Raw genomic sequence first — 17462 nt, 5'->3', positions numbered from 1 at the left:
CGTAGACATGGCACCTCAGGACATGGTTTAGTGGGCATGATGGTGTTGGGTTGATGGTTGGACTTGATGATCTTAAAGGTCTTTTCCAACCTAAACGATTCTATGGATTACCTTCACTGTCCACTATTTCAAGCTTTGTTTTAACCAGAAGCTTCCCTGTACCTCTGTGATTAAATTTAGGTAACATTTTTTCCTCATGTATGATCGTCATGAAAAATAATATGCAGGGATTACCATCAATTCGAGTACTGATAATACAGCATTTTCAGTCTTCATACTCCCTAGTATATCCTGCATGTCTAAGAGCAAACAAAAAAGTCTTCCTGGACCAGCTACTGACTTATGTAGAAATCTGCTCTTGACCATGTTGACAAGCACCCAAACCAGAAAAGTCAAATTGGGTATTTTTCCTACATTTGGATGAGTTCTTCACTGCTAATTCGCACAGGCAAACCTGAAATTTTTTCCTTGGCGGAGAAGGTATTTACTTTCATGTATGAGAAGATTAACAGCTTGTTATACAGATAAGTACTAAAGCATGTATCTAGTGTCCCACAAATTGGGAACCTGAGGATATCCTCCAGCAGTATCTTCTAATTCACCTGTTTAGCAAACAGCACCTTGCCAGCTGAAAGGACAGATACTCAGGAGAAACTTTTAGGACAAGACACCATTCCCTTATCTGCAGAGATCATTGAAGGAAAATCCTTTATGTGAAAATCTCTCAGAATTAGGCTTAAGCATGCACAAAGGACAATTAGTTCATGAATTGCCACAGGCCATATGGATTTAGCTTACATATTCCACATGTGGTGCACACACCAGCAATTTTTCCTTTATGGATTTCGTGATTGTTCACTTCTTACACTGAAGTAAAATATGAACACTTCAAAAATTATAATGAGTATCCAGCAGTTAAACATTTTGTTCTCCTTCCAGGAAATGGATATGACATACACACACAGGACAGCAACACGTATGAACCAACTGCCTCAGAAACAAGTCCTTTAGAAGATCTTTAAGCTTTCTGAAATACAACCATTTGTATTTCACAGGGACAAGCACTTTTCCTAAGAAATTCTCGAGTGACAATTTGGCAAAATGTTCGTAATCTAGTTTTCTCAGATGTCCTCACAACTTTAGCTTCTCCTTCTCTTCTACAAGCAAGTCCAGATGCCAGAATGAAACTCAGATTCTAGGAAACTGACAAGGTTAGTGAACCAACTATATATGGGAGAATTCTTCACTAGATGTGGACTATATTGGTGTATATTATAGTCAAAGTAAGGAGCTACCTGGTCAGTTACCTCCATTGACTCGGGGTGACAGTGAAGGCAAGTGCCCCTATTGAGGTCCAAATAATTCACATCACAATCAATACCTTACAGTACAACTAAGAACAGATCTTTCTCACTCATGGCTAAGCAGTTACAGAATAGTGTAATATAACAAAACCCAGCTATTTTTAAAGGACACAGCTCTAACTTCCAGCAGCTATTTTACAGGATAGGATGCTTAGCTAAGCAAAAGATGCCAGACAGTCTTTATGAGCATTCCTGTTGTCCTTTAGTCTCTTCACCCATTTCCTCTCTGTCAGTTACCACTCCTGCATTAATGCTATTCTTTCTCTTCAAGTGTTATAAAGTGTTGATATGTTGAATAGAAGAAATCAAAGTTTTGCATACTCTGAAACACTAAGATGAGCTTATTACTTACTCAAATTCTGTGGCATAATACTTGAAGAAGCCTATTAGCAAATCCCCAAGGCTTGATCCATTTTTTGAGAGGTAAGGAGGAATGGTACATGGAGCTTGATGAACAAGATGCAACTGCATAGTAGGATCAAAAGATTCCTGTCAAAATAAAATCAGAGCGTATGTATATATACACACAGACCCTTAATCTAGGTGCATGTATTTTTCACAATAAAAAAAGTTGCCTATCATTTGCTTATTATAAGTTCAAGGACAACTTACAAGCAAAGGACTCTATTTCTCTTGTGCTTCTCTGCTTAATACTAGTTGCTCCCCCTGAACTCAGGTAGAATGATCTTGCACAGGAGCGTCCAAGACCACCCCTTGCCTTCTGTTTGCTAAAGAATTTTAACATGGGAGAATCTTTGAACTGGACTTCTGTTTACATGCTAGTGAAACCACAAGAACAGAAGCTGAGTAATGTAGCCTGCACTGAGCTGGCTGCAGCTGAACTGAGATAAGGTAGGTGAAGCTAATGGACTTATCACCAAGTTCCCGTAAGTGTGGTACAGAAACTGTCCAAAAGGAAGGCCTGACATTTTTCCCACAGCATAGAGTTAAAATTGCATATGCAACCCACTGGCTCTAATATGAACCTGCATCCTCCCACATCATGAGTTCAAAGACTGCAGCAGCACCTCCTCTAGCCAACCTATCTGAAAGAATAAAAAAAAAAAAGTTACACAAAAAGACTGAATACAGAATGCAGCAATTAAGCTGAAGTATGCTTTTCTTCAGTGAGGGGGAGAAAAAGTCAGGTTTGCTATAAAGAGAAATTACTATTGCCAGCTTAAAAAGGAATCTACACAAGACTAAATTAACGTGGTTTTAGATCTGCTATACTGTTTGGGTGTCCATTGCATCCTTTAGGTTCTTCTGAGAGACTGGGGTACATGGAGAAGAATATATCTTCTCTTGCTAGAGAAACAATTTTTAAAACCTGGTAATACCAGGATACTACATTTTAAAGTAATGTTTTTTATTTTAAGGAATATGAACCCAAGATACACAAGACCAAGCTTTACACTCAAAGAAATACATCTATGTAAATTTAAGGACCTATTCAGTCATTACTGTATCTCCCCTTCCACCCCACTCCTTTGTTATTTTAGAGTCCTATCAGGCATCACTCAACCTTTACAGTACTACAGAAGCATTATACACTGTAATACTATTTCCATGTTCACAGCCAGCAGCGCTTCCTTTGAAAAAGCATGGTTAGCGAGCAACCAGTAGGACTGAAAAGTCTGGGATGCCCATCCTCTTTTGCCAATTCTAGCAAAACTTCCCAGAACCTTGCGCAACACCTTCTGGAGAAAAAGGCCATTCTTCCAGCTATGAAAAATTTCAAGTCTTGTTCTCACATGATATACCTTTGCATATAAAATACTATCATAGTTAGCAGAGCTCAGAATTTAACAGCTTACAATCCAACAGAACACACCAAAAACATGGAGACAGACATAAAAAGCAAATATGCATCAGATAAAGATCTGAAAGGGGAACAGCTTTTCCTGTGTTATACAGTATATACAGTTTTAATCCCAAAGTTAATCAGACAGGTACTAGAGTGAAAGTCACTCCTTGCCCATGGCCACAAAGTTGTAGAAGTGTCACAACAAATGAATTTAGTATTAGCAGTACAACAACTCATGAGGAAACAGACACAGGGTGGGGTGGGGGTGGGAAAGGAACAAGGGCTGCTGACCTCCAAACAATACAAAACAGAAACACAATGAAATTACCACAACAGATGTCCACTAAGACTAGTAAGTACATGTTTGGAAGCAGCAGACATTTTGAAAAGGAGAACAAAATTTTTTTTTGTTTTTAATGTTCAAATGCCTGAACTCAACTGAAAGAAAAATCTGCCACTACAGTGAGGTTGGCATCCTGAGCAGCTGAAAAGTTAGACTTTGGGATATTATTTTTCAGAATAATAAGTAAGCTATTATCTTTAGCACTATTACAAGCTTAGAGAGGCTGTTGCTTTTTCTTATCAATCTTGACCTTAAGTACATTTTATTTACATTTTGTATATTGATCACGATTAATTAGTGTTCATACATCATTTGAATAACAAAAATAAATCAACAGTTATACTAGTAGCAAAAGTAGTATTTATCAAATACAGTTGTAGTAAAACTTATGGCAAAAGAGGAGAAAAAAACCCACATATTCTATACGAGTGCTCTAGTAAAAATGCAAGTTACAGTCTACAGCAGCTAATCATTAAAAAACCCAACCACCTAGTTTAAGAGACACATGTATAAATAACTCCCAACTCCACTTGCTTTAGGGGTTATACCACTATGAAAATGACTCTTAAAAAGACAGCGAAGTATTACAAAATAGAAAGCATGACTGAAGCTACTGTTCTAGAAGAAGAATTTTTTTTTACACTAACTAAAGCAAACTGTTAATCACGTTTCTGATACTGTCAGTCAACTTATTTTTTTAAACACTGTGAGTTGCTGATCACCACATGTAGAATTAAAAAAAGAAAAGGTTTCATCTTTCTGCAATACAGAAAATTTGTTATGGAAGAAATTGCTATTACCAGATTAGAATGTTTTACATGTAAAACCAAATCAATTATTACTTAAAATTGGGTATGGGGATGATTTAATGAAAGTGTCTGACAAGATATACCAATATTCAATATTATCAATAACCAACAATGTCTTTTGTTTAAGGTCATTTCTTAACAAAGTAATCACTCAGTGAACAAGACATCAGACCAGCCACAGGATACCTACGCTCATTTTTCTGCTTTGCCACAGACAGCCCATGAAAATCCATTAGCCTCAACCTGCCTCCATTCACCTATTGTAAAACAGGGATAACAGTACTTTTCTTCCTGCCAGAGGGACTCAGGGAATAACTAGATAAACAGAACAAGGTACAGCTTACAGATTCAGCACATAAGAGAGGTCGGTAATATAACAGAATTACAAAGCATCCTTCAAACTAGCTTAGTTTCAAGTAGGCCTTCCCTAGAAGGCAAAAAATTCAGCTTGTTTTAAAACTAGTCCCTAATTTGCTTGCTGGGTCTTTGCCTCATGCCATCTTAAGAAATGGAAAAGAAATTCAGGTTCTGATTGAGCAACAAATGTAAATGAACTACCCATTATTTCAAAATACCCCAGAAAAAGGGACCCCAAAGTCTTTTTTCTGTTTTGCTAGATCTCTAATCTTTACCTTGGCTGGCTTATTTCTCAAGAAAACATTAGCATTCAATAACATGCTTCATGTTCAAGTTACATAATGCTTACACATATTCTCATACCCCCTTACACACTGGAAAGGAACACAAGCATACGTCAAAAAAATCTTTACATTTGAATATCTTGATGTATGAGTTTAACTCTCTACAAGATTCTCCCTTCAAAAGAGTTTATAGCGGTAACATCAGCGTAGTATCTTGCCATTTTTGATAAGTATCTATATTCGCACACATATAAAATACCCTTGCCCAGTCTTACAAATGAACATTTAACTCATGTTTATACTTTTAAAAAGTGCAACTCTGAGTGAAGCAAATATGTCCATCCAGGGACTGACTCCTGTGCATGAAGGAGCTACAGTAAGCACCATCCCATCTTCTGCCCCACCTTTTGCAAGATATGACTGCTCATGAAGCTGAGGCAGCCGAAAAATTGCTCATGCTAGAGTCCATGAAGTTCACAACCCAGAGCACTAGTGGAGATACACCTCCATCTGGATTTAAGCTAATATGCCAGGCTGCTCTGGAACACTGGAGACTCAGGCACACATTCCTTTGACTCCCAGTTGCAGCAATGTTCACCTCTGGCAAACACACAGGCAAAACAACCAGAAGCCATAATGGCCTAAGCCACCACAGGTTCTCCAGAGCTCATCTGTAAAAGTCCTCACTTGGAGGCAAGTTCTAAACAGACTTCAGAACCAATCAGCACATTTTGTGGGCTACTCTCATCTACCCCATCTGGCTGGGGTGGCAGGAAGCCCCAGAATCCAACCCCACATCTGATACGGTCCAATACTCCCTCTGAACTAGTGGATGCAAAACACAACAGCTCGGTGCCAGCTGGAGACTCCCCCATGACAACAGAATGCACAGGTGGGCAGATCTGGTGGCTTTCCAGGACTTCTCACCCTTCACATCTGCAATAAGGGATACACTGAGTCACAGAATCTGCCTTTTGTTTCTTGGTCAAAGTAAGCACGTCTCTCTTACATGGCACCTACAATTTAAAACAGGCAGTTTCCTTCAAGTGCATAAGTATTTTCAAGCTGCAGAAAGAGCTGCAGATTTGATTTTGAAAAACTGTAGGTAGGGTGGTTTGTTTCAGAAGGGGAGCAGCAGTATTTATGCGTAGTATTGGGATGGAGACACAGCTTTGACCAGCATGAAAACCACAAGAGAAATATATGGTTCCCTTGGATACTGACATTTGCCCATGCTTTGTAATTACTACTGCAACTACAAGACCAGAATTGTTTTGGTGTTTTTTCTCATTTTCATTTTAAATTTCTTTGCAATATCAGTATTCAGAAGCTGTAATTTCACAATTTTTAAGTACTTAATTATATTCCTAATGGAGACAGTAGACCAAAAATATATTTGCCAACTTCTAGCATAATTTTTTTTTATCTTAACCCATAGTTTTGATTTGGTTTTATAGTAAGCATGTCTAAAATGCTCTTTTTATTTCATTAGCACTCCTAGAATATTTAGTCCATCCTCCAAAGGCAAGATAACCAACAAGAACAACAAAAAAATCTATGTTGAAACAGGGTAAAAAATGCTGTTCTTACAGCAGCATTCTAGAAACACAGGAACCTGCAAGTGATTTGCCAGTTTCACACGACACAAGATAAAACCCTACAAATCCATTAGATTTTTCAGCTTATGGTATTGTATACTTTTGCTTTAATCATTTAAGCCATTAATATCTGCAGTGCTCTGAAGGCCTTTACACAGTTCAAACACTACATATATAAGTGTTTGCATTATTACAAAGGAGTCAGAAGTTAGCAGTTCTTACAGTTGTTTTCTTTAAATTACATGCTACACAAAACTTAAAACACTATAGCATATGAGCTTTAAGCAAACATAATTAGCAAATTTTGCAATTCAAAAAACCCATTGGATAAAGCTAAGTGTACAAGAAATGAAAAACAGCTTTAAATGCTTTTGAGCATTAACAGTGAAGAAATTAGAAGGTATACAGTACAGTAAAAAAAAAAAAAATCAGAGGAAAAAAATAAAGACCATAAAAATTTAGCAGAGGTATGCCTAAGCAGGTTTACAAAATAGAAATAAAACTGCAGTGTACTATAGCTAAAAGCTTTCTTCTGCATCTCAGTTATCCTAATTACCCAAAATGGCTGACATCACAGTATTTTCTCCCTGATGTACAGTGTCATCAAATATTCCCATTTCAGCATTATAGAAAATATATGCAAAAGAAAGAATGGCTTTCTAATACTAACTCAGCACAATTATCAGCAACAGTAAAAAACCCCATACATAGACAAGGACACTGAACTACAGCAACTATGAATAAAGAAAAATTTAAGGAAGTGACATGTGAGAGGAAGGGTAAAGAAGAAAGAAAAGAATTGAAATATTTCTGTAAATAAACGATAGCATAGAACTATTAAGCAATAGCTTTTTTGTCCCCAGACAAATATTTAGGAGTGTAGCTGTTATTTCTAGGTAATCTTCCTTAGATTAAGTCTCACTAATTACAGTCCTAATTCTGCAGAGGATCATAGCACACCAATTCTCAGAATTCTCTGGAAATCAATAGAGTATGATCTGTACATAACAACAAAGGCCCCAAAAGGTGTTTTCTTGTTGGACTTAAGCCCAATTCTGTGAGGTCTCTCAAAAGTCTCCTTAGTAAACATCATTCACACTCTGCATCCAGAAATATCAGGCAACTCAACAGGTGTGGGAAGGTATGGAATTCTGAAACACCACAGGTGGATGGAAAAAACACTACAGAAAGTTACAGATGACACAGGGATATTTTCAGGCCAGCATAAAGAGAATTAGGTCAGCAGCTCTAATCAGCACTCATTTCCAACTGTGTGTGAAATTTTATAACAGACACTTTCAACTGAAGAAATGATCAAAAGCAGCAAATAACATTTTTAACACGTATGTTTAGCGTATCAATGACCAGGCTTACAGACTGTGTTTAACTTAATGCATTAGAGATATTTAAGAACTCATACATTTTAGATAAGCAGCTTAATACACATATATGATGTAGTAAATTTGTAAGAAACACTTACTGGGTAATTTTTTTGGAGGGATGGAAGGATGGGTTCAGGTAGGGCTATAAAAAAAAAAGTTTAAAGTTGCTGTGATTCATGTAATTCACGGGAAACAATTATCATATCAGCTACACCAAAGGGTTGGACTGATACTCCACCTTAAAACCATCTATCAAGAACTTCACTTTCATGCATTTTGTAAAATAAAAGTCATTCACAAATACTTCTATTACTATATTTTGTATATAATAGTATAAGGAGTTAATTCAGCTAAGGGAAGCTATTACTAAGATACTACTATTTGTAGAAGACATGAAAAATTCTACAGCAGCTGGGTACAACTTCACTTTTAAAATTCATGTTAATTCATGGCTATAAGAAACTCATCTAAGATTCCCTAAAGGAAAAGTCAGAGCTTTACTCTTTTTTTTCTTCCTACATCTAATACCACATGATTCTATCACAGCAAAGGAAGTCTCCAGATACTGCAAAAGTACATATTCTTCAGCTGCAAAGTATTACATACTGAGTCTCCAAAAGTAACCTAAAGATAAAATGCCCAACACACTTAGTAGGCATTGCTAGAAAAATCTCCATAAAATACATAAATACAGCCTCATGCTGTTAGCTGGTCTACTAAATGGCAAAGAGATTATCAAGATCATGTAGACATTAATGATAACTAACAAACACAAAATTAACTAAACAATTGTAACTTTTATGAAAGTCATGGATGGGGAGAGCATCCATTGCATAATAAAAATAACAGGGGAAAAAACTTATCTCCAAGGTTAGGTGGTCCTACAGATAGACAGAAAGAAATCCCAAAGCATTCACATCCCACTCAAGCCTTAAAGCAGCTACATAACTGTTAGAGCACTCCACTACTTTAACACCACATAGAGCACACCTTTAACATCAGGTCTTCAGCATATTTTTTTAAACTATTCGTCTACATCATTCACTAGGGAGAATGATAACTAAGTTCAGCACACAGGACTTTGACTTGGGACTGAATTCACCCTTCAGACAAGGTGTCACAGGGGAAGAGATGTTACAGAATCGTTTTTCCTTAGGGACTAATAATCAGAACAGCAGAATTCTCAGAACTGGGATATCTTCAAAGAGTATACTATATCAACTAGCAGGCCTGCTAAGAATATGATCATAGCTGCTTTAACAATATTCTTTTGTTTGTGGGTGTTTGGAAATATGCAAGAGCATCTTATTTCTGCAGCATCTTGGACAATTTCCAGTTCTCTGCCACACTAAAGTAAAAGGGAATGAAGTCTGAGCAATACAAGCAATCAAGATATTTTATCTGTGTCTGTATGCTATACTAAGAGGATGGAGTTAAGGGGAAAAGTTACCACTTACAACTAACATTTGCCACATGAGTTTTCCTTTTCTTACGGTACAAGATAGATGGACCTCTTACCTGGAGGAAAGTTCATGTACAAGACCCTGATGTATCTACAAAATAAACTCAAGCCACCCTAACCTTAGGTGCAAAGACATCCAAAAGAATCTAAGAATATGGAAATGGATTAAGTAGTGAAGGAAATAAATTTGCCTAGTGAAGACAGAAACACTATCTACTGCAAAAGAAAGCTTTTGTTTTTATTTTTTCCCTTCCTCTGTAACACCAACAAAAGCTCTGTTAGAAATTCTATGACTAGGACACAAGCTACTTTCAGTAGCATCACATGCATGTAGCAGAAGTGGGAAAAAAAAGGTTAAAATCTGCACGAAGAAAACATCAGAATCCAAACAGCTAGTGCAAGATCTTTGTCCAGAGCCACAGTTCAGCCTTTTTTAGCAGAAAAGGCTGATGAAGCAAGGCAAAAGGCTCCTCTTTGGTTTGTAGACTGCTGATCCTTCCTAGGCAGCTAACTGATCAGTTCTGCATGAAAAGGATTATTTGAACTTTTTTACCCCTTCCCTAGACAGCTGTGGCAGCTGCCACAAATGACTACAGCAAATGCCCTCATGCTTGCAGGGTTGTTAACATTCTGGCAAGCCTATGCATTTACACTTCCTTGTAAGTCCTACTCTCTTCCCTTTTGTGCATTAGTTTCATGCACAGATCAGTAATTGGCTATCCATGACTGCACACAGCACCCAATACAAGTCTCTGGAGTAACTGTAATACAATGAAAATGATTTCAAGAATAAATTTCCAAGTGAAAAGGCCTTTTTCCATTAAAAGTGTAACATTAACTATCAAGTGCTTATCAAGTCACTGTTAAGATGGTCACTAATTTCTGGACCACGTAAAGATACATTTTCTCCTCTCCTGCTTGCACTTCACCTTTGCATAGCAATGTTCACATCCAGTAGCTCCCAGCATTTTCAATCTTGTATCTAATAATCACTTTGGCATTTTTAAGTTGTCATTTCATCTCCTCCAAATCAACGTCTGTTTAACCATTATGGTTTTTTTTCCTGGTGTGTATTAAGGATCCACATTGAAGTACTCTGTCACCTACAGTATGGTTTCAGAGCTGTGACAACAGACTTGGCTGCCTTTTCTTCTCTTTCCACAGAAACAAAGAAATCTGTGGAATGCCAAAACAGTAGATGTAGAGGAAAAAAACACAGTCACTGGATAGACTACCCTACATCCTACTGTCCTCACGATTGGTACATTAACAACAAGCACACAGTATGGGCATCAAAGAATTCAAGTAACCCAGCCAGCTGGATCCCAAACACACAAAACACCCTCCTAGGTCCTCTACTACACATACTGTTCAGCTGAAAGCAAGCCACCAGCTTGAGTCAACTATCATAAAAAGCTTTCCACCCTAGTACAGAGTCCATGTAGCGTGATCTTGAAACTAATAAATAGTTGGCTATCCATGCAACAGCAAGTATCTACATTCCAGGCCAAACAAGCTGTCAGAGGAGCTAAACATTGTTTCTACCTGATTTAAAAAAAAAATTAAAACCTACACAGAGTGACAAAGAAGAAAAGTCTAAAATGAGAGCCTATGCAATTTGTCCACAGATATGATCATAAAATGTTAAAACCCAGTTGTCATTAAACTAACATGAACAAGAATAATCAGCACATTACAAAAAAAATTAAAGAGGTAGAATGAATACAAGCAGCAAAATACACAGTCTATACATGAATTGACAAGAACTAAGAAAATACTTCTACAGAGATGTCACTCCCCAACATGTACACTTCAGGGGTTCCTTGTGTTCCTTTCTGAAGCCACTTGGCTCCCAATAACCAACGAAGAAACTCATACTGAGCTAAATGATTTCTTAAATGATTCCTTAAATCTTAAGCAAGAATTGCAAACTACAAAAATCACAAACATGGACTTTCTCTAAAGAAAGAAAGAAACGGGAGATAAGCTCATTTCAATCCATTTCTCAAAACCATTTCTGGACTGCATGGGTTTCTTGAATTCTCAACAGGGATCCCTAGTTTCTCAGGTAAAACTCTCTAGCTCCATAGAGTTCAATGTTTCAATATACCGAAGTCACAAGAAAAGCTACTGCCACTGGCAGTCAAATATTCCAACTTCTAATGGTCTTAAACATCTGCCACCTTACAGGACATGGTAATTAGTGGAAAAGTCTAACCACATGGTAGTACATTCTTGCATATACATGTGCCTCATGTTCAGTCCTTTGCAAAAAATGACCCCACAGCACTTCTTGCCCCTCTGAATTTTCTTGGCAGTTCCCAAGTTTAAAAACAAAACAAAACAAAACACCCAAACAAAACCACACCAACCTGCCCCCCCCCCCGCCGAAATGGTTATGTTTAGGTTATTCCCTTTGTGAAAAGGCAGATTTTTGTTAACTTGCGCTTGAGTTTATTTTATAGTTACGCTGTGTCCTGCAAGTACATTGATTTTTTTATTTTTTTTTTACACCTTTTTAAAGCTGATAACTCTGCCTCCAGAGAAGAGGTCCACTAGTTAAAGAGAAATGCAGCACTAACCCGCTAAGGAAACAGAGTAAACCCACTTTATTTTCAGATTTTTCTGTGTGGAAGATAACTCCTGCTGGTGTTTAATTTTATTAAAGAGGAAAACTACACAGATCTGTACTTAAAAGGGACAGTTTCAACACATCAAAAAAAGTACTTACTCTGTAAATAGTGCAAAACCATCAACACAAGTGTATAGCTGCTTAAAGTACCACGACTGGCATCATTTAGTTCATGAAAACTTGCCCACTTCTTAACAACAAGTACTAATGGACGAACTCGATTCTCAACTGCAAGTAAAATAAATACATCTGAAAAAAAAGCAAATTTAACTGGACAGCAATCAATCAACATTTGCTCCTACTTGATCAACATGATACTCTTGTATTCTAAGGTTACCTTTTGCAACCATTTTATAGCGTTTACTTAGTCATTCTACAACTATTCTCCATCTTATAAAAATCAGAAAAAAATACTTGCATTTGAAAACAGTTTTTTGAGTAGTTAAGATCCACAGACACATTACAAGGGGTATGCCAGGTAACTTGCAGATAAGACAAGACTGGATTCATCAGTCACTGTAGCAGTGTCACATTCCACTTTTAAGTTCTCTCCAGTTCACTGTACTAATTTTCCCTGAATTAACTTGCTGCCATGACAGACCACTTCTTGTTTGTTTTTCAGTTTAGGTTATATAAACTTTGAGGGCAGAGAAAAGAATTCTCCTGGTTGGAGGACACAGAGCTTATTCGTAAGTTTTCCTCAAGATCCATGAAAGCAGCAACCCCTGCATACAAACATTAATTTTAAATCTGCCTTGTCCTCATTGGCTTTTTATGTAGATGAGATGTTAGATACAATATCTCATTAAATCAAGACACATGCATTTCATGAGGAAAGACATAAATACAGTCTTATTCTCGGTATGATCTTCTGAATTTCTAGGGAATACAGATAGTCTTCTAATTAAGGTAGTAATCTGTTGTAGGGAGATATCACTCACCACCACCACAGGACCTTGCAGCATACTTAATTTATTATTTGCAGATACATGGAAGCAGAACATCAGCTCAGTCAAGTGCCTTATGATGGCCTTACAATGCCTTATAAGTTCTTCTGTATCTTTTCTAACCTGACATCACTGTGCAAAGTTTTGTATTCTGTACATCAGGACAGGAATATATCAATAGGTAATCACTTCATCCGGGACAACAGACATGCTACAACAGCACCAGTAGGGGTGCTCTCTTATTCTGAAAATCCTACCAAGCATGTGATTTTCTCACTACCTCTCCACACTGGTTCAGCACACATGACCCCGTCAGTGGCACTCTTCTTCTCAGAATGAATGTCCTAGATCTGGAAGACCTTTTAGAAACAACAAAACTCCTTACCACCAGTCACCTAATTCCTGACATTATTCACCAGTGGTTGAACTAAAAAAATATGACTATTAGTACACTAACTGTGAGATGCAGAAGAATTCCTGTACTGACATCATATGAGCATGCATTAACTGAAATAGGATTTTTCCATGAAAGAAAAATGCAGACAGGCTCAAATTCCAAACAGGACTCTTTTGCACTGTAGAAAAGATCTCTTTTTAATTGACCTTATTCTGAGATAAGATCTTCTGTCTGCTAGTGCTAGTAATTAGTATATAAAAAAGTTAGCATGCAACATGGCCAATAAAGGGGAAATCCATGGTAGAAGCTAGGAACAACTATATTAACATTAGACTTGGTGATGTGACCCCTCGCCTTGCATACCTGTATGCAAGAACTGAAGAAGGTGGTAAGGGAAGAACTGCCAGTGGCCTAGAAGAATTAGCACGAAGTCCACTCCTTTTGTATTTATCTGCCAAATGACATTGTGATGCTAAGTAAGAAAACCCTAGTTTAGCACCAAGTACTGTTCTTATTACTTCCCCTTCAGAAGTCTGTTTCACAATCTTTCCCCAAAATGCAAACTCCTGAGGAGACAAACACCAGTTTTGTTTTGGGGTTGGTATAAGAATGGAAACAGTATTTTGGATTTTCCAAGGAAAGACTCTGTAACAGCATACAGACACAGCTAGCTATCAGCTACACGTCCTATCAGTGGCTGAAAGGAAATAAAAGAAACTGGAGGTTATACCACTAGATAATCATTAGTATAACGATCTCGTTATCTGCAGAATACTGAAGCAGCCCTTGTAGTAAACATGTGGACCTTAATACAAAGAATCTTTATCTTCTGAATATTATAATATTCAATTAAAAACATACCTAGCTGATATATCAGTTTTCTGCATATATTTAGAGTGAGCAACAAGAACTTATCTTAAAGCTATCTAATGCAGCTAATTAGGTATACATATAGTAACCTGATATATTCAACTGAATTTTAATAGTCTGTCAATATCAAAATACAAATTCAAAAAGCAAATTTTATAGAAATAAGAAAATACATTAAAAACTTACTGTATGCATAGGTTCTCAGAAGGAATGTATTCCTTATTCCTACAACATTGTTTACATTCAAGTCAAACTCCACACAGCTATTGGGGAGGAGAAAAGAAAAAGAATGAAGCATCATGGTATTCAATTTCAGAATATTTACTGCCTACTTGGTAACAGAGGTGGAGAAATGTAACTTTAAGATAATACTTTAGAAACTTTCTTCAAAAAGAATTTTGATGCTGTGATTTCTGCTCTGGTTTTGTTTATAGTACCTGAATTGCTTATAGATTTGAATTCCATTGTTACAAAAATGTAATCGTTGTTTTACATAGAGAATACATGTACATCCAGATTTAGACCTTATGACAATTTAACACACAACTTATTTTTTATTTTTAAGAAATCTTTCTCCAAACTAGACTCACGCTACATGATTTACTATGGATAACTTTTGATGCCAAGGAGGATTCTCTGAGGTATTAGTTTTGGAAATCATGCCAATGAACTGAGAAGGAGAATTGGAACAGATCAAAAAGTTAAGAATCTCTTTTCTGCAGCGATGGTCAGAGATAATCAGCAAGCGCTTTGAAATGAAAACTGCTTATAAATAAACATTACATGTTTTGTGATAAAACAGTTTTAATAACTGTTTCATGCTGTTAACAGCAAATAACAACACAGCAAACAAGCACTACCTGCTTTATTTATATCACACCCCATCCCAAAGTCTGAATTTCATATTGCATAGAGAGCTTAACTACTCACAGTACTCAATAAATGATATTAAATTCGTAGCCAATAAGCTATGGCAACACCATAACTTGCAACAGGAAGAGCCTCTTACTGACAAAGAAGTAGGTATCTGCAATGTACAGCTACTTCCATTTTATATATCCAAGTCTAATTCACATAGCATTTGTTTGCCTGAATATTCCTTTGGATTTTCTTGAATTGTTGTAAGGGGAGCACGGACCTGGAATTTATTAAACTGGATAAAACACATTAATTTGATGCCTACAAAAGGTTTTTGACATCATTAACTACATTAAAACATTCTTTACATCAGAAATGTTACATAATTTCAAACCAGAATTAATATCAAGCCTATGTTTTAAGAGCATAGTACATAATAGTACAGGAAATTACAAGCTTGGGCTACTGCTTGACAGTTGTAAAAATAAGCATAAACACCAGTAAGAATATTAGTTGTATGAGCAAATATAATAAATAAATGTTAGGCTGCATGTGCAATTCCAATTAACTCCAACTGACAAGATTACTATTTACCATATGCTGATTAAGCAAGTTCTATTGCCGTTATTTTGTACTTTAATATGCACATTTAATAGATGTAGCAATTATGGCAAGTGAAAAAGGTTTTGTACTGTTGGGACTCAAGTCCTACTGAAAGCACTAAAGATGAGGAAGAGTCAACTGCACATCAAATGTAGCAGAAGAGGAAGCTTTTGCATCCTCTGTAGTACAGAAATCTTTTTAATTAATCAAAGGCTTGTCTGGTAGCAGAGCCAGCATTGGAATTATTTCCTGGGAAAGACTACAAAACCAAATAGATAGTAAGTCTTTACATGCAATGGATCTTCCCTTACTGTTATAGCACTAAAAACCCCTTTAAGATGAAAAAGGAGAACAAACACCATCTGAATGCTTTCTCATTCACCAAATCAAAGTAAGTGGGAAACGGCAATTTTCAGGTATAATATGGACCATTGGCAACACATTAGAATGCAGATGCAGAGATACCACACACTGAATTCTACCATCTTCTCCCAGCAGCTGGGCATCAAGAAAACTAGCTTTCACAGGAAGCTTGTCATGTTTAGTTTCTGGTTTTGGCTAAAATAAGCTTAGTGACCTGGGTACAGAACATTCAATCCATTTTTCAAGACCTCTGAAAAAACGAATGAATGTGCATTTATGTATATGTATAAGCCTATGAAAGACAGAAGCTGATAAGAGATTGGAAGAAGACAGATGCTTAAATGAAGAGACAAAATATGGGTGGAGGTGACAGGTTACATAAGAGAAAGATAACTGGAAAGAGAAAAAAAACAAAAAAACCCCCAAACCAAAACAAACCAAAACAAAGCAACCCAAAGTCATGTCATTCCCTGCCATTCCCTTCTTCCAGAAAAAGAACACAGGAAACCAGATGGTGAACAGAACTGTTTTTTCCTCTGAAAAATGTAATAGGCAGCTTCTAGTCTAAGAAGATTATACTTTTATTTAGTAGGAAATAAAGAATTCTTTAATCCCTGTCTGTGAGGTATATGAATATTATGATGGTTACTTTTTTTTGCAAGTGACCGTGGTACGGACTATAAATGCCTACAAAAAGACTTCAATCTTCTGACATAATCACTTCCATACTTAAGGGTTCTTTTTAAAGTTTATTTTCTGATTTTAAATTGGAAAAAGAATTTTTGCTATAACCCCATAATTTATTCAATATTTGTACCAGGAATTCAACATTTTGTGTATCTATGAAAAGACTACCATTGTTATATGTAGCTAAGCCATATAACTCCAGTCTTAGCTTGACAAGTTTAATGCTTTCAGATAGCATGGGAGAAAAAACCTTCTGTACTGTTAGCGGAGAAAGTTAATAGATAAAAATTATTCAAATTTTTAAAAGGCAAGGAAGTGTGCAGAAGTAAATATGGGATTAGGTGTAAATGATAAAAGTATGAAGCAAAAACCCTAACAAGTGTTATATAATCTCAGATGCAAGAAAAGCTCAAATGGATGACATTTATTAGTTCAAATTGTAAATATGACAGATTCAGTTTTATCACAGCAGGGTTTCTGCCTGATAAAGGTATATTGTGATAAAAGCATATTGTGATATGCCTTTATAAAGAGAGGCCACAGAAGTAGGCTTATTTGTTTTTAAAAGACAGAGACAGGGCTGCAAAATTTTACAAGGATATAGGCAGGATAAGATACTTAAATACAAGACAGTTGTTCAAAGTCCTATTTACAAAGAATAGGCAAACTATGTTATTACATGAATGTGTGTCCTGGCTT

At 36.5% G+C, this 17462-nt stretch overlaps 1 protein-coding gene across 2 annotated transcripts in view; it reads right to left on the bottom strand.

Moving 5' to 3' along the window:
* Positions 1 to 17462, bottom strand: part of PAPD4 (PAP associated domain containing 4) — a 44559-nt gene that overhangs the window by 13360 nt on the left and 13737 nt on the right. For both annotated transcript variants that reach the window (XM_010580492.1, XM_010580491.1), the window contains exons 9-12: positions 14439 to 14515; positions 12138 to 12266; positions 8043 to 8086; positions 1717 to 1853 (exon numbers count right to left, since the gene is read on the bottom strand). In XM_010580492.1, the coding sequence (XP_010578794.1) occupies positions 1717 to 1853; positions 8043 to 8086; positions 12138 to 12266; positions 14439 to 14515 (387 nt within the window). The remainder of the gene's footprint in view (positions 1 to 1716; positions 1854 to 8042; positions 8087 to 12137; positions 12267 to 14438; positions 14516 to 17462) is intronic.

The sequence above is a fragment of the Haliaeetus leucocephalus genome, unplaced genomic scaffold (assembly GCF_000737465.1).
Source record: "Haliaeetus leucocephalus isolate CR32 unplaced genomic scaffold, Haliaeetus_leucocephalus-4.0 Scaffold722, whole genome shotgun sequence".
Lineage (NCBI taxonomy): Eukaryota > Metazoa > Chordata > Aves > Accipitriformes > Accipitridae > Haliaeetus > Haliaeetus leucocephalus.
This window is presented reverse-complemented; position numbering and strand designations above follow the sequence as displayed.